Raw genomic sequence first — 19,213 nt, 5'->3', positions numbered from 1 at the left:
GGATAGTACTTCTGGCACACACTGAATTTCTAGTGCTTATGATATAGGCTACTCTACCTCACCACTACTTAGCACAAATTGCAGACATTTTCATAAATTTGACAGTCTACTCAGAAAAAAAAAGGTTTATTTGAATTAATTAGTTTGAGAAATCATCATCTAGATCTCCATAATAAAAGATCAACTTTTTGCAAGCAATTACTCTAAAAACTCAACTGAGGTAACAGATAAGAATCTAGATATCCTGCTTAACTTGTTCCATACTTTTGAAAAAAAAATCCCACCACCTAGTGCTTTAAAAAAACAAACAAACAAAAAACAAACAAACAAAAAAATGAGTATATGCAAATATTAGGCCAATGTGATGGGAAAAGAAATAAATGAACAAAGGAATATTTTGTAATAGTAATAAATCTAAATCAAAGGTTTCTTATTCTAGGTAAAGGGTAAAAAGCTTATTAATATCTAACATTTAAATGATCACTTTTCTAGAAGCATTAAAAAAACAGTTCTCTTCAACATCAACTATTTGAACTTCTAGAGATTCTAATACAATTGTTGAAAGAAAATTCTAATGTAATGAAAAATAAAAATTACAAACTGAACCATAGCTCTAAGCCCCCAATATTCACTGGTTCTCAAAAGTCTCCGAAATAATTCTAAAGATGCTGAAGTGACTTGATCAAAGAAAGCCAAATCCAGTCAAGGATAGTCTTGGTCCACCTGGGCAGCTCTGTATCCTGGACTAGAGGTTAAAGACCTCCTATTACTCCTCAGAAACTCCCAGAGCTCTTGAGAGTGAGATGACCAGAGAGCTGATGTCTATGAACCCCTGGGCACTGGGTCACTTGGCAGGTTACATGACAATGGCTCGCAAAGGATAAGTAGATAAAACTACAGAAAGTACCACAGTCTGAGGGATTAAACATTTACATTAAGGACTATTAAAATTGGTTGTGCAGTGAGTTCCCGTTATGGCTTAGCGGTAATGAACCCAACTAGTATCCATGAGGACGTGGGTTCCATCCCTGGCCTTGCTCAGTGGATTAAGGATCTGGCGTTGCATGAGCTGTGGTGTAGGTCGCAGATGTGGCTTGGATCCTGCATTGCTGTGGCTGTGGTGTAGGCAGGTAGCTGTGGCTCCGAATTGACCCCTAGCCTGGGAACCTACATATGCAGCGAGTGTGTCCCTAAAAATTAAAGAAAATAAAAAAAATAAAGTGAGTGTGCAACCATGTTTCTTTTCCATAAGCAACTTAAACTCTCTTTATTTACAATACATTACTGAGTTATTGGAGTACTTACAACTTCATAAAGTAAAATTGCCATCATATATCTGTACACTATCATAAAAACAGGTTATGTTTAAGAAAACTAGGTAGACTGAAAATGAGAAAATTTATAAAATAGGATACACTATGAAAGTGTCCCTTCTATTAACTATTCATTTGATAGGTATTATAATTACAATATGCAGCATGTAATGAGAACATTCTTGGGTTAAGGGAATATTTGCTTTGAGAAAGTTTCTTTTTACATTTATTCTTTTTAAGCTTTTTCTCTTACTGTTATTTCACAAACCAATTCTCAGTTAAAATCAATACTCCCACATTAGAAGACTACAAAATGTGCTGACCTTTTGGCATGTCTGAAACTACACGTTTCCAATATGATAATCATGGTTTAATCATGGTCATGGTTATGGCCATTTCTATTGTCTGACATATATATCCTCATATGAAATTGACTTAGTCCTCTCCTCACAGTTTAAATAACGAATACAATAACTTCAAGCACTTTTTGGAATTCTAAAGGAAATATGCATACAAATAAACAAGAAATGTAGAAAAACTATTTTAGTATTTGTTTTGGTTCATCTTAGTGTTTCCTTCTATGCATTTCTCTAAGGATTTTGTGGGAAAAAATAAAGCAACCCCCCCTCCACATCTTATTGATTGATACTCTTTGACAATTAGTCTTTTTAAGAAATTTCATGTTACCTGTTAAAATCAAAACAGGTAACATTTATGTAGCATGTATAATGTGGGAGTGAAAATACTAGGACTGTTGAATACATTATCTATTAAGTTCCAGGTACATACATTTAATTGCCTATTAGACTCACTCAATATACCCTGAAAAGAACTCCTTTAGAAACATATTTGATTATTTTGATACTCAGTGAATGACACCATCATCCATTTAGTTATCAAGAAATTCAGAAGATACCCAGACACCTATGGTCAATTAATCTTTGACAAAGGAGGCAAGAATATAACATGTGAAAAAGACAGTCTTTTCAGCAAGTGGTGGTGGGAAAACTGGACAACCACATGTAAATTAATGAAACTGGAACACACCCTCACACCAGGCACAAAAATAAACTCAAAATGGCTTAAAGACTTAAACCTAAGACAAGACACCATCAAACTCCCAGAAGAAAACATAAGCAAAACATTCTCTGACATCAACCTTACAAATGTTTTCTTAGATCAGTCTCCCAAGGCAATAGAAATAAAAACAAAAATAAACCAATGAGACCTAATCAAACTGATGAGCTTTTGCATAGCAAAGGAACCCATAAAACAAACAAACAAACAAACAAAAAAACCTAGGGAATGGGAGAAACCAGTTTCAAATGATGCAACTGACAAGGGCTTAATCTCTAAAATATACAAACAACTTACACAACTCAACAGCAAAAAAGCCAATAGCCCAATTGAAAAATGGGCAATAGGCCTGAACAGACCATTTCTCCAAAGAAGATATACAGATGGCCAAGAAGCACATGAAAAAATGCTCAACATCACTGATTATTAGAGAAGTGAAAATCAAAATTACTATGAGGTACCACCTCACACCAGTCAGAATGGCCATCATTAACAAGTCCACAAATAACAAATGTTGGAGAGGGTGTGGAGACAAGGGAACCCTCCTACACTGTTGGTGGAAATGTAAATTGGTACAACCACTATGGAAAACATTATGGAGGTACCTTAGAAAACTAAATATAGAACTACCATATGATCCAGCAATCCCACTCCTGGGCATATATCTGGTCAAAATTTTGCTTGAAAACTAAATATAGAACTACTACTAAATATAGAACTACCATACCCAGCAATCCCATTCTTGGGCATATATCTGGACAAAACACCTGTATGTTCACTGCAGCACTATTCACAATAGTCAAGACATGGAGACAACTTAAATATCCATTGACAGATGAATGGATTAAAAAGACATGGGTGTGTGTGTGTGTGTGTGTGTGCACGCGCGCACACACACACGCAATGGAATACTACTCAGCCATGAAAAAGAACAAAATAATGCCATCTTCAGCAACATGGTTGGAAGTAGAGACTCTCATACTAAGTGAAGTAAAAAAGAGAAAGACAAATACCATATGATATCACTTATACCTGGAATCTAATATATGGCACAAATAAACCTTTCCACAGAAAAGAAACTCATGGACTTGGGAGAACAGACTTGTAGTTGACAAGGGGAAAGGAGTGGGATGGACTGGGGGTCTGGGGTTAGCAGATGCAAACTGTTGCATTTGGAATGGATAAGCAATGAGATCCTGCTGTACAACACTGGGAACTATATCTAGTCACTTGTGATGGAGCATGATGGAGGATAATGTGAGAAAAAGAATGTATATATGCATGTGTGACTGGGTCACTTTGTATAGTAGAAAACTGACAGAACACTGTAAATCAACTACAATGGAAAAATAAAAATCATTTTAAAAAAGAAATCCAGGAGTTATAATAATATCAATTATAATAATCACTACTTGGGAAAAACTACTTTGTATCAAGATTATATTAAGTATATTACCTGTATTAAATCTAATTTTCCTTATCCAAAAAACCTGCAAAATAGATTTCTGAGAAATCTTACAATAAAGAATCCTATTTTAATTTTAGTTAATTCAAGTTTTTGCCAATTAATTTGAGCACTAAATGCTTTTTTCACTTAATTTTTGGCAAACCAATTAATGGAACTAGTCATATCAAACTTTGGAAATGCCTTTTTAAAAACTTATCACCAACTGTCAGTTTGTTTTGTATTAGCTCATCCTTTTTGCCAAAATTGTATCAATGACGTATCACATCAAGATTAGTAGTTGAAAGAAGTGTCATATGTATTTAAAGTTGTGTGGCATATGTTTAATCAAAATTTACTTCCTCACAGCCTGACTCCTTGGAATGAAGCTAATTTCTTTGTAAAGGTAAATAAGAATTTACCTTTAGAATAGTATACTTATAAAAGTAGGAGAAATAAATAACATATCAATACTTCATGTTTTTCTTTGTGAGTGGACAAATAGTAATATTAAGTTACTATGAGGTATATTAGATTACTATGAGGTAAGTATATTAAGTTGCTATGAGGTAGCAAACAAGATATATTAATTCAGCACCAATAGACATTAAACTTAAACAGCATGAGAAATTCAAAAATAATTTATAAAATATGATCCCTTCTCTCCAGATGCTTACAACATAGTTAGGATTAAATGAATCCTAATTAATGACAACAAAAGAAACCAAGAGGGGGAAAAAAACTGAGCTTGTATGTAGAACAGATTATTAGTTGTCACAAGTTGGGGGAAGGAGATGGGAGGAGTGGGTGAAGAAGGTCAAAAGTAACAAACTTCCATTATAAAATAAATAAGTCATGGGGATGTAATATACAGCATGGTAGCTATAGTTAATAATACTGTATTACATATTTGAAAGTTGCTACAGAGAGCAGATTGTAAAAGTTCTCATTACAAAAAAATTTTTTTGTAAAGGTGTGGTGGTGAATATTAGCTAGACTTACTGTGGTGACCATTTCACAATATACACAAATATCAAAAATCATTAAGTTATATACCTGGAACTAATATATGTCAATTATACTTTAATTTAAAAATTAAAATAAATAAAATTAATTAAGAGAGAAAAGAGACCAAGAGTATCTAGATAGAACATTCAAAATATCAAAAAAAGGAATATGATTTATTGCCAAAGGCATGGAAAAATGACATGCAACTAATAAGAACTCATATGAGAGGGAGATGACTTTTGGAAAATGCAGTGTAAAATATAGCAGGTAGAAATATTTCCAAAGAAATTACGTAAATTTGCTTTAGCTGTCCTTTATATATACCTGCATTATCAATTTGCACAAAACTTTTCTTTAAAAACAATGTCACAGAATACAAGTAATTTAAGTAACACAGCAGGATCAGCATTCTTAAAAAATATAAGAAGACTTGTCTTTAGCTTCCAAAAATCACACCTCTATCTACAAATTAGCCATTATTAGGAGGGGTGACATAGCATACTGCGCTACCAATGTTGAAAATTCTGCAAGAACTGAATGTTATAAAACAGGTTAATCTAAGCGAACTCAACAACATTCTTAAAAATCATTATCCACAACATCTTGAAAAACGCACACAAAGTATCTATGCCAAGGAGAAAAGAAATTCCACACAAGACCAAAAAATGAATATTCCAGCAACATGCCTCAAGAAAAAAATGTTAGAAGTAGTTATTCATACGAGAATTTACTTTTGGATACTTGGCCAGATTATAATGCCATACTGAAAATGAAAAATAAATATCTAGCCATAGGAAAGTATCACATCATTAAGATATATTAAAAAGTATAAGATCAAAAGGTTACCTGTTTGCAACTATATTAAGCTCAGTACTTGTAATACTAACACTTTCACTATGTTCCTAATTGCTACCATCAAATCCACAAGGCAAATGTAATAAGAAGTATTCTCCCCCTTTAGTTTCTAAATGTCTTAAAATACTTACCACTATAGTAGGAAAGGCTGAATACGCATTTGTCAATTTTGCCTTAAAAAATAGTCTACTATCCATTATTTGTTTTAAGACCTGAGGTGTAGAGAATATTATTGCTATTATTGCTCTAAAGTTTTTTGGTTTTTTTTTTGTTTGTTTGTTTGTTTGTTTTTTGCTTTTTAGGGCCACACCTGCAGCATATGGAAGTTCCCAGGCTAGGGGTTGAATCAGAGCTACAGCTGCTGGCCTACTCCAGAGCCACAGCAACACCAGATCCAAGCTGCGTCTGTGACCTACACCACAGCTCAGGGCAACAGTGGATCCTTAACTCACTGAGCAATGCCAGGGATGGAACCCACAACCTCATGGTTCCGAGTTAAATTTGTTTCCGCTGAGCAAAGACGGAACGCCTACTGCTCTAAAGTTTTAATTAGGAGTTCCCATTGTGGCGCAGTGGAAACAAACCATCCAGTACCCATAAAGATGTGGGTTTGATCCCTGGCCTCATTCAATGGGTCAGGGATCCAGCATTGCTGTGGCTGTGGCTGTGGCATAGATTGGCAGCTGTAGCTTCAATTCAACCCCAAGCCTGGAAACTTCCATATTCTTCAGGTGCAGCCCTAAAAAAGCAAAAAAAAAAAAAAAAGAAGAAAATAAAGTTTTAATTAAAAAAAGTTCATATGTTAAACTGATGCCTGAAAGATCCATCATTATTCAAACACAAATACAATTTTCTAACTAAATACAATATCTAAATATGTGCCACATAACACAAAGAGGCTTCTTTTTTTTTATTTATGGGAGAACCCATGAAAATTATTCTACTAAAGAATTTAGGGGGGGCAGGATCAAGATGGCAGAGTAGGAAGACCCTGAACTCACCCCCTCCCCTGGGCACACCAAAAAGACAACTCCTTACAGAGCAGCTATCTATGAGAACCACCTAAAGATTAGCAGAAGAGATTTTCCACAACTAAAGACATATAAAGGAGCCACAATGAGCCAGGTAGAAGAGGTAGAGATATGGTCTACTCAAGACCCACATGTTCAAGCTAGCAACCCACAAACAGGGGGGGGGGGGGACATTTACAACTGTAGGGGTCTTTCTCAAGGAGCAGCGGCTCCAAGCCCCATGTAGGGTTTCCCGGCTTGGGAGACCTGCCCCAGGAAGATGGGCCCCCGAGAACACCTGGCTTTGAAGGCCAGCAAGGTTTACATTTGGAGAGAAGGAAGAATCCAGGAAACAGAGCCCTCCCGCCCCTGGAGGGGCAATCACAAAGCCCCAGTGCAGATCAGTAATTTCAAAGGCCCCTGAGTGAGACCCACTTGCAGATCTTGGAGAACAATCCAGAGAGGCAGGGGGCAGTTGGGACTCCTCTTGGGGTTGGGGATCTCGTTGCACCATGCTGACATGAATGCTGTCAAGCTTTTTTTTTTTTTTTTTCTTTAGAGCCACATCTGTGGCTTATGGAAGTTCCCGGGCTAGGGTTCAAATCAGAGCTGCTGGCCTACATCACAGCCACAGCATCACAGGATCTGAGCTCATCTGTGACATACAGCACAGATCACACCAATACCAGATCCTTAACCCACTGAGCAAGGCCAAGAATTAAACCCACATCCTCACGGATACTAGTCAGGTTCTTAACTCACTGAGCCACAATAGGAACTCCAACGAGCACCATTTTGGAATTCTCCCTCATACCTACTAACTCTGGGGACCTGCCCTACCACCACAGCAACCACATGGGGCTGGCCTGGGGGCCCACAGTAGCTGCCCCCCACCCCACAGCAAAAGAGCAGCCCACATGGGAGCAGCCCTAGAGCATATAGCTCCAGAGGAGCATATAGCTCCAGAGGAGTACAATGCTGGACCCCACAGAATGTCTCCCACATCAGACCACTTATCCAAGACTAGAAGCCATGACAGACCTACCAAATACACAGAAATAAACAGGGAATTAGGCAAAATGAGGAGACGGGAATACATTCCAACTGAAAGAACAAGACAAAACCTCAGAAAAAGAACTAAGTAAAAAAGAGAAGTCATGCACCGAGTAAAGAATTCAAGGTAGTGATCGTGAACATGCTTGCGAAACTCAGAAGAATGGATGAACACAGGAAGGATTTCAACAGAGTTAAAAAACAAAACAAAACAAAAAAAAACAGTAAAAATGAACCAGTCAGAGCCAAAGAATGCAATAACTAAAAGAAAAAAACACTAGAAGGAGTAGATTAGATGGTACAGAAGATTACAGTAGATTAGAAGATATGGAAGAATGGATCAGTAATCTAGAAGACAGACAGTAAAAATCACCCAAGATATACACAAATGCTACATCCAGTAAGAGATTAATATCTAACATATATTAAGAACTCATGCAGGAGTTCCCGTCGTGGCGCAGTGGTTAACGAATCTAACTAGAAACCATGAGGTTGCAGGTTCGGTCCCTGGCCTTGCTCAGTGGGTTAAGGATCCGATGTTGCCATGAGCTGTGGTGTAGGTTGCAGATGCGGCTTGGATCCTGTGTTGCTGTGGCTCTGGAGTAGGCTGGTGGTTACGGCTCCGATTAGACCCCTAGCCTGGGAACCTCCATAAATGCTGCGGGAGCAGCCCAGGAAACTGCAAAAAGACAAAAAAAAAAAAAAAAAAAAAAAAAGAACTCATGCAACTCAATATCAAAAAACAAGCAAATTTTAAAAATGGATTCAGAGGACCTGAAGAGGCTTTTTTTCCCAGAAAACACATACAAATGGCACAGGCACATGAAAAGATACCCAACATCATTCATTATCAGGGAAATGCAAATCAAAACCAAAGTGAGATACCACCTCACATCTTTCAGAATGGCTATCATCAAAAATACAACAAATTAACAAGTGTTGGGAAGAATGTGGAAAAATGGAACCCTCCTGCACTGGTAGTAAGATTGTAAATTGGTACAGTCACTATGGAAAATAGCATGGAGGGTCCTCAAAAAATTAAAAATAGAACTACCACATGATTCAGCAATTTCACTTCTGGGTACATACCTGAAGAAGACAAAAACACTAATTCGAAATGATATATGCACTCCTCTGTTCAGTACAACATTATTTACAACAGCCAAGATAGAGAAGCAACCCAAGTGCCCACTGATAGATTAATGGACAAAGAAGATAAGGTATACATGTGTGTATATATATAATATATATGATTATATATGTATATATGTAATTTAAATGATTATACATGTACAGGATGGAGTATTATTCATAAAAAAGGATTAAATCTTGCCATTTGGAACACAGATGGATCTAGAGTATCATGCTAAGTGAATTAAGTCAGAGAGAGAAAGACAAATACCATATGATCTCATTTACATGTGGAATCTAAAAAACAAAACAAACAAAATGAAACTGACTCAGATATAGAGAACAAACAAGGGGTTATCATAGGTGAGAAGGGTGGGAAGTTGGGCAAAATAGGTAAAGGGGATTAAGAGGTATAAACTCCCAGTTATAAAAGAAATAAATCACAGGGCTGCGATCTACAGCATTGGGAATATGGTGAATAACACTGTAATACATTTGTGTGGGGACAGATGGTTACTAGACTTGCTGTGGTGATCATCTGGTAAAGCATTTAAATGTCAAATCATTGTGTTGTTTACCTGAAACTAATACATTATATGTCGAACATATTTCAATAAAAAGGAACTCAAAAATCAACGAAACTTTAACAAAACATACACATTAACAATCAAAATGACAGAAAACTGTCATAAAGATATCCTTTCAAAATGGTTGTTGAAACTTTACTTTCCCTGTTAGCAAGTTATTCCTTTACTTAAACTTCAAATATTGCAGAAAAGTTGATAGAATAACACCACGAATACCTCATCTAGAATCAACATTTGTGAGCATTTTGCTGCAAATGCTCTGCCATCTCCTGCCTCACTTCTGCCTCTCTCCACTCCTACCAGCCTAACTACCCATCAGATAATTTACTTCTGACAAATCCACCCAGAATCAAATACACTAATACTTCTAAAGAAAGACAGAGGACATTAAGTCACATAAATACCATAAATAATTCTTATATAAAGACAGTTCAAGTTTTGCCACCAATCAGGTTCAGGTTTGGTCTCAAACGAGATTTTTTTTTTTTTTTAATGCTTTGGTTTTCAAAGTTTGGAATTTAAAAAATGTAGGTAAAGGCTGTTGGGCTGTAGTATTATCCCCACATCTCAGAGGAGGAAACGGAAGCACTTTATTCGAGGCTAAAATGAGTGGCAAAACCAGTAAGTGAAAATAGTCAATCTACTCCAGAGGCCATACTTTTTTTGGAGGGAGGTGCAGCCTCAGCAATGTGGAAGTTCCTATGCCAGGGATCAAACCCACCCCACAGCTGTAATCAGAGCCATAGCAATGACAATGTCAGATCCTTAACCTCCTGAGTCACCAGGGAACTCCTCGAGCCCATACTTCTAACCACTGCTCCAGAAAGCCTCCATCCAACAAGAACTCCTGGGGACATTCTTTATTTTTATCCAGAAACTGGACTCTCACCCCTAATTCCATTGCTACCCTCCTAATCTGAGCCACTTGTATCTCCCTGGTTTGACTGCAATAGCTTGCTACGCAGGCTACCTGGTTCTCTGGTTCTCCTACCCATTTTAAAAAATAATAGAAGCCAAGGCTCTTTAAAATAACCTACAAGAAGCCATAGGTCCTGGACCTTTGTTTCTCTTACACCTGTGCCCTCATCTACTACTCTCCCCACTCTCACTCCACCCTTCTCCTGCTACTTACTCCTGGTCTCCGGGTGTGTTCACTTAAGGCCTTGGCACTGACTGTCCCTCCTGCCTGGTACATGTTTCCCTTTGTATCTACACAGCTCCACCTCACCTCTCCCTCCCCAACAGCATCTTCCAATGAAACCTACAATGTCTACTCTATGTGAAATTGCCACTGCCCCTCCCCAAGAGCAACTGACACTTCCTCTCCCCCTTTTCCGCTCAACTCTTTCTTTCTAACACTTACTGCCTCCCAACATTCTAGACAGTTATTTTTTTATTTTCCTGTCTCTTCTGCTTTTAGATTTACATATACACAGATGTATTCCAAGCCCTTAGACAACCATTTAGTACATGATAAGTGCTCAAAAAATAATTGACGCTATTGAGACTTGTATGTCTACTTCAACCCAAATACTGTGAGCTAAGTTCTTCTACATTTCTTATAGTGGTTAGCACTTCTCGGTATCTCTTAGAATTTGAATTTCAATAAATATGCTTAAACTACATTTTAAAACAGACACATTTTACATACTAATGCTTTTATTAAGATTCTTTACATAGGAATATATTTTATAGACACAGAAAGTTGTTTACAAAGTCACTCAGAGAAATAGCATGGTAAGGAATAGTTTACATAGGATGATCCCTTCAATAAGGAAAAGAGCATGTATTTGAATGTATCAGAGTTTGGGGTATGATGACACTTGGCATTTTAAAAATATTTCTTCCTTCTATATATTTGCTTTTCCTCATTTTTCCAATAATGAATATGTATCATTTGTATGATTTTAAAAAGAATATACTTATATACCCCCCAAAAGAATGATTCAGCATAATACAATTATCAGCTAACTTCTAACTCTTGTTTTTCTATTTTAAAAAAAAGTATTCACTGCTAACACTGTTAACACAACATAGATATGTGCTACTAGTGTAATTTATCAGACCATCTACAGATATTTATCTAATTCTTCTCTTTCTACACAGGTCATGTGTCTAATTCTGTTCTTTATACAAAATGCAATGTGGCACAAATGTGCTAAATATTATCTCTACATCAATATATTTTGTGAAATCTACATATTTAATCTAACTTTCAGCAGTTACTTCTAAAATACTCCTTTCAATGACAGTACTTTCAATAGGCATTTATATTTGTGATATAAACATTTCTTTCATCTTTAAATTCACAACTATAAGTGACGCAAATATATTCAGCTCAAGCTCTTGTCACAACTGCTGTTAAAGCATTAATGCTTATTTATTTCAATTATTTCTTGCAGCAAAAGTAGTTAAAAGCTAAAGTTTTAGAAAAACTGTATTTTATATTTTATACATCTTTAAAGGTGATTACAATTTCATTTGAAGGAATTCAACAAAAAAGCCAGTTTAATGCCAACTCTGAATTTAGGAAATAATATATTCCTTATTTTCAGGAAAATCTGAATTCTTCATTTTAACTTGTAAAATGTACACAAAAGAGTGGTAATTACCATCTCAAAGAAAGCTTAATTATGACCAATTACCTTCTTTACCAAAAAAAAAGTTTACTTATTGACTGTAAGAAGAAACATAAATTGGTTTATAAAAAAAAAAAAACACATTCCCATGATCTTAAATCTCTAAAGAAAATGCTACATTTTAAAATGCTATATATTATTTAGATTACATGTTCTTTCAAATGAAGTTTGCTTTATATTCTTCTAAACTTCAATTCCATTCAATAATTTTTTTGAATTTGCAAAAACTTTACCAAAAAAAAAAAGGACATAAGTTATAGTTAAAATAAAAGTTTACATACCTTGGCTTCCGAAATGCTAAACTGTATTGCTGGCAAGCCAGACCCACAGTGGGAGTATAAACGATAGGCATGAATTTCTCAATGTCAGACATTAGCACTTTATAAAAGAGCTTTTCATTTCTATCTTGAAGGTCCATTAAGAGAAGATACCTGTGGAAATTGGACATAATTAGATCTAAATTCCAACAACTTCATAAAATAGCTGTTTAGAAAGCTAGCTAAACATTTTTCAAGTATACAGTAATTTTGAGGTCACAGAGAAAACTTCTGATCAAAAAAGACTTTAGAAATATTCCTAACATTTCAGAGGATGAAGATTCATAAACCTGAGCTAGGGTCATTCAAACATAAAATCAGTGATGAAATAGCACACTTTTATATAATATTTGAAAGGACCTTAGCCCTATTTTATTTTCTTTTTTATTGTCGCACCTGCGACATATGGAAGTTCCCAGGCTAGAGGTCAAATTGGAGCCACATCTGCGACGTGGGCCGCAGCTTGTGGTAACGCTGGATTCTTAACCCACTGAGTGAGGCCAGGGATTGAACTGTGTCCTCATCTTCACAGATACAACGTCAGGCTCCTAACCTGCTGAGCCACAACGGGAACTCTGTTGGCCCTATTTTAAAGTGAAAGACAAATGGAGATACCACTGTAGAAATAGTTCAATTTAAAAACTAAGTAAATAGACTTCGTCCTTTCACTTGCAATACTGAATAGACATGGAAAATGACAAGCAGAAAATGAGTAATGTAGCACTGACCCTAAAAATCACTAAGGTGAGCAAGCTCAAGGGACTTTCCTTATTATTTACATCAAATGGCCTTTTTCTTTCTAGAGGCATTCCTGCCCCAGAACTACCTTCCTAAATATCAACCTTATCATGTTACTTGTAACCTTCAATGGTCTACAGAGTAAAACTCAAACCGTTTGGTACAACTTAAAAGATTCTTGAAAAACTATCCATAATAGTCTTACCAGCCTTTTTGGGTTGAATCTCATTCCCTTGAACAAGTGAAAATGCACAAAATGTGGAGTCAGAGATACAAGGATTCTAATGCATGGCAAATAGATGACTTATTCCAATCCAAGATTTAACAATTAGGAAGAAGATGATGACTTTTAGGCATGCTACCATTGATTTAGCCTTTGGAAGTCATCATCGCCAAATCAATGATCAATTTTCAGACCTTATCTTAGTTTACTGGAGCTCCATAGATTCAATTTACCTGCCTTCCAGGCCATCACATTCTCTTGGTTTTCCTATTTTTCTGATCATTTCTGCTCTGCTTCTTTGCTGGTTTTTTTTGTTTTTTTTTTTTTTCGTTTTCACTGGAAGCTAACACACATCTTCAGTACATCAGGAGATCATGTTGGCATTGCTTCAAGATATATCCAAATCTAAACACCTTCACTGCTGCCATCCTGGATCTAAATCATCATCATCTCTTCCCTGTAAGCATCTCTTATGAAACCCTCTTCCAGTTTACGTTCTGTTCTCAACACAGCAGCAAACCTTCTGGAAATACAGCTCAGATAATGTTGACCTTTCGTTCAAAACCCTGAACAGCTCCCTCTTTCATTAGGAGCAACAACAAAAATCTTTCAGGGACCTTCACAATCTATCCTCCATGACCTCACTAACTTCCTCCCGTGACCTACCCACTGCTCTTCCCCCAGCTCATTCTCTTCCAGACACACATCTCCTGGCTGGTCCTGAACAAACCACTTCCTCAGATTTCCTCATGCATAACCACCTCACTACCTTGCATTACTCATTCACAATCCGCCTTCTGAATGAAGTCCAGCCTGACCATGGCATTAAATAAAACCAAGTGGAGTTTCCATCATGGCCCAGTGGTTAACAAACTCGACTAGTATTCATGAGGACGCAGGTTTGATCCCTGGCCTCACTCAGTGGATTAAGGATCTGGTGTTGCTGTGAGCTGTGTGGAACCTGCGTTGCTATGGCAGTGGTGTAGGCCGGCGGCTACAGCTCTGATTCGATCCCTAGCCTGGAAACCACCATATGCCGCGGGGATGGCCCTAAAAAGCAAAAAAAAAAACAAAAACAAAAAAGAGCCAGTGACCCTACTGACACTCCAGCGTTTTCAGTCCCTCTTACCCTACTCTACCTTTTCTTTATTAAATTAGCACTTCTCACTTTCTAACATATTAAATAACTTACTTATTATTTTCCTATTTACTACTTTAAGAAATAAGTTTAGGACTAGGAATTTGGGGTTGGTAGATGCAAACTATTACATTTAGAATGTATAAGCAATGAGGTCCTACTGTACAGCACAGGGAACTCTATTCAATCTCTTGGGATAGACCATGATGGAAGATAAGAAAGGGAATGTATATGACTGGGTCACTTCACTGCACAGCAGAAATTGACACAACATTGTAAATTAACTATACTTTAATAAAAAAAATTTAAGTAAGTTTAAAAAATAATTTACATAAGTTCTGTGGGGACAGAGATCATAGTCTGCAATCCCAATATCTAAAAGAGCCTCTAACACTGAGTTGATGCTCGGTAAATATCCAAGGGACAGTCTGTGATCAAAATATGAAAGTCACAAGCTCTGAGGAGGCAGCTGATAAAATGGCCCAACAAAAGGATATAAAGTAAAAATGGAAGAGGCTGAAAGAAGGACCTAAGAAACAAGTGAAAGGGATGGTGGAAAGAAAGGTTTTAAGAAAAAAATCAATATATATGTTGAACAAACCGCGTCAGCTCTTTCCCCAGCTTCCCTGCCATCATCTGTGGGCTCATACAGGAAGTGGCCATGGCAGGCATGGAGGTCACCTGTGGACTTGGCAGCATGGAGTTCACTCACTCACCAAGGCTGACCTGGCCATAGGCATTGCTACATGGCTGAGAGTCCCAGCTGCGGACAGCAAGACCAATACTGAGCCCCTGATATGCTACCATTCCCCAGAGTGGTCAGCAAGCAGGTTGATTACGCCAGACTGCTCTGTTGTGAAAGAAACAGCATTTGTTCTTACTGGAAAAGACACTCTGTATGAAGATTTGCCTTCCCTGAACACAATGCTTCTGCCAAAACTACCTCCATGGACTTACAAAATGCCTTATCCACTAGTAGCCAACCCAGCAGTGCTTCTGGGGAAGGAACTCACTTCAGAGCAGATGAAGTGAGGCAAAGAGCCCATGCTCATGGAATTCCTGGTCTTACCACATTCCCCCCAAGCCTGAAGCAGCTGGCCTAACATAATGGTACATGGTCTTCTGAAGACTCGGTTATGGCACCAGCTAGGTGGCAATATTTTGCAAAGCTGGGGCAAGGTTCTCCTGGACATTACATATGCTCAAATCAGTGTCTAATATGTGGTTCTATCTCCCTCTTAGGATTCAGAGGTCCAAGAATCAAAGGGGGGTGGATAAAATTAGCACTAACAAAATTCCTGCTTCCTGTCCCTGTGACCTTATGCTCTGCTATCCTAGAAATGTTCATTGCAAAGGGAGGAATGTTTCCATCAGGAGACACTGGTTCCATTGAACTGGAAGTTGGTACTACCCCTTATCACTTTGGACACCATGTGCCTCTGAATTAACAGACAAGGAAGGCAGTGACTGTGCTGGCCTGGGTGAACAATCCTGACCCCATGGGGAAAATGGATTTCTACTCCAGAACGGAGTTAAGGAAGACAATGCCTGGAACAAAGGAGATCCCTTAGGGGGACTCTGTGATTAAAGTCAATGGGAAACTACAACAATTCAGACAGGACTAGGAAGGGACCTTCAGAATTAAATATTTGGATCACTCTACCAGGTAAAGAAGCATGACTGGCTGAGGTCCTTGCCGAAGGCAAAGGAAATATGAAATGGGTGAGGACTATAATTATCATGAGTATTTCTTCCTTATTTTCTTACTAATACGCTTGTGTATATATAAACACATTTGTAATATAAATGCAAATATATATATATATATAAACAAATATAATTTTTCCCTCTCTTATCCCTTTACCATGTAACATAAGACATACTGACTTTATATCACAGTGTTTAAATGTAACTGACCCCTGAACAACGTGGGGGTTAGGCATGCCAACCACCATGCAGTTAAATATACGCATATGGAAGTTCCTGTGTAGTATAGCAGGTTAAGGATCCAGCGTTGCCACAAGTGCAGCACGGACTCAATCCCTAGCCTAGGAACTTCCACATGCCGTGCCACTACCCCAAATTAATTAATTAAATAATTAATTTTAATAATTAAAAAAGTAATAGTGAGAATAATTTTTTTTTAAATCTGCATTATAGAGAGTTCCCATTATGGCTCAGCAGGTTAAGAACCTGACTAGTGTCCATGAGGATCTAGGTTCAATCCCAGGCTTTGCTCAGTGGGTTAAATATCTGGCATTTCCACAAGCTGCAGTTTAGGTCGAGGATGCAGCTCAGATCTGGCATTGCTATGGCTGTGGCATAGGCCAGCAGCTGCAGCTCCGATTCAACCTCTAGCCCAGGAACTTTCATATGCTGAAGGTACAGTTCTGAAAAGATCAAAAAAAAAAAAAATCCTCATATAACCTTACAGCTGGCCCTCTATTTCTGCAGTTCTGCACTCAAGGATTCAACCAACTGTGGATTCAGTAGTACTGTGGAATGTATTTATTGCAAAAAAAAATCCACTTAAAAGTCAACACACACAGTTCAAACCCATGTTGTTTAAGGGTTAACTGTTGGTTAATTTTACATCATAGCATTAAAGTGAAGAATATCAAAGAGAAAGGTGAATGCCATTCAAGGGCTTTACATTCCCTCCTGGGGAAAGGGTTAGTGTGTTTTCAGTTGTACCTGGGATAGTTCTATCATGTTAAGCAGAAGTAGAACCTTTTTACTGTCGTTATTCAGAGATTAAGTTTGATTTATGGAGATGTGCCTGGGGGGTCAAGATGGAAAGGAGTGTTTAATGTTGTGTGACAACTTGGCTGGGACACAGCACCCAGATATCTGGTCCACTCTTTTGGATGTTTCTGTGAAGGTGGTTTTTGGATGAGGTTAACCTTTAAATTGATATACTTTGAACAAAGAAGATTACCATCCACAATGTGGGTGAGCCTTATCTAATCAACTGAAAACCTTCAAAGATCAAAGACCGGCCTTCCCACCAACCACTCAGCAAAAATAGAATTCTGCCAGCATACAGCCTCAGGACTCGAACTGCAGCTCTTCCCTGGGTCCCCAGCTTGTCAGTCCACCTGCAGATCTAGGACTTACCAAGCCTCCATAATCATGTGAGCCAATTCTTTAAAATCAATCAAAAAATAAACTCCCTCTCTCCCCTTCCTGCTCTCCTCTCGCCACCCTCTCCCTGTCATTAAGTGTTATGTACACACATACACACACACCTTGTTGGCTCGATTTCTCTGGCAAACCCTAATATACAGACTTGCTAGGTACTGGGTTAGTTATCTCTTCTAACCCTGGTAACAGTATTTTCAAATAACTATTAGTCTCTTCAAGCTACAAGTGAAAAAACTGAGGCTTAGGGAGGTTTAATTCCATAACACAAAAAGGCAGAGTGAAAAGCAGAGGGCAAGGCACAGACAGTGGTCATGCCAGTGCTTGCAGCGTTTTGCTGAAGATCCCACTGCTAGTGAGACGCAGCCAGAATTTCAACTTGGGGCTAGCTAATTCCAAAGATAGGAAACAATGCTACCTTTATCTCTGCACAAACGGGGAAACTGGATTCTAAACAAAGTAAGTGCCCTAAATTCACCACAGTATTGGAACCATGCTTGAAAGCTGAAAAAGCACACTTTCACCTACAAGTCACTGAACGTCTGACTCAAAGCCTCTTTAACCTAGTTTAGGACGGTGTTTCCTGGTACTCCTGGTAGTTCACCTTTACAGCAACAACTATATCACAAGAGAAAAGGAGTCTCTCTGAGGCCAGAGTTTAGAAAATTTTATTTTATTCAGATGTTCCTATAGAGGGTAACTTAAAAAAAAAATCCTTATATTTATAGGCAAATCCTCTTCAAAGTTGATTACTCTTTTTAAAGGCACTTAATGTTTAAGCTTTGTCATCTAATAAAAAAAAATGTCAACTAGATAACTGCTTAAGAGAAATATATAAAAAACACCTTCAGGGATGTGTTACCTGTCAAAATCAGAGTTCAGACGCTCAAAATTTTTAATTACTCTAAGGACCTGGATGTCCTGACTGATGAAGCAAGGTGGTAACAATCCATGAATGTTCAACTGCTGCCTCTCTTCCAGGGTGAAAGCCAAGTCCTGCAGAGAAAAGGAAAATGCAATAATTCAAGGGGGAGAAAAGAAAAAAATGCATATGTACACACTGGTAAAATCCAACAAGTTCATGTAACTAAAGATCAGAAGATCTGACATCATGGTATATGATTGAGTAAATCTTGTAACCTCTCCAGACCTCAGTTTCCTCATTATCTTTTCTATTCTATTCTATTCTACTCTACTCTACTCTACTCTATTCTATTTTTTGGCCACACTTGCAGTTCCTGGGCTGGTGGGGGCGGGGGGGACTGAATCTGAGCTGCAGCTGTAACCTGCACCACAACTGCAGCAATGCCAGATCTTTAACCCACTGCACTGGGCCGGGGATGGAACCTGCTCTGCCACAAAGACACAAGCCCCCACAGCTGGATCCTTAGCCCACTGCTCCACGGTGGGAATGCCTCCATTTCCTCATCTTTAAATGTTGGGATGCTACAATAATTTCAGATCTGTGTCACTCAGATATTGTTAGGATAAACTCAGATTTATCTATCTAGGAGGAAATTATCTGAAGACATGAAAATG

General features: G+C 37.8%; 1 protein-coding gene across 3 annotated transcripts in view; it reads right to left on the bottom strand.

Annotated features, from left to right (window-relative positions):
- ME1 (malic enzyme 1) overlaps positions 1-19,213 on the bottom strand; it is a 190,397-nt gene that overhangs the window by 144,201 nt on the left and 26,983 nt on the right. For all 3 annotated transcript variants that reach the window (XR_014836814.1, XR_014836813.1, NM_001444616.1), the window contains 2 exon segments: positions 18,537-18,670; positions 12,399-12,548 (listed from right to left, as the gene is read on the bottom strand). Coding sequence is in view for 1 of the 3 variants with exons in the window: in NM_001444616.1 (NP_001431545.1) it covers positions 12,399-12,548; positions 18,537-18,670 (284 nt within the window). In the remaining 2 variants the exon portion in view is untranslated.

This window comes from Sus scrofa, chromosome 1 (genome assembly GCF_054392235.1).
Source record: "Sus scrofa isolate SSC_HxYL_T2T_F1_AM1 chromosome 1, Sscrofa_HxYL_maternal_Yorkshire_Landrace_v2.0, whole genome shotgun sequence".
Classification (NCBI taxonomy): Eukaryota; Metazoa; Chordata; class Mammalia; order Artiodactyla; family Suidae; genus Sus; species Sus scrofa.
The sequence above is the reverse complement of the archived record's forward strand: the minus strand, read 5'-3'. Positions and strand labels throughout refer to the sequence as shown.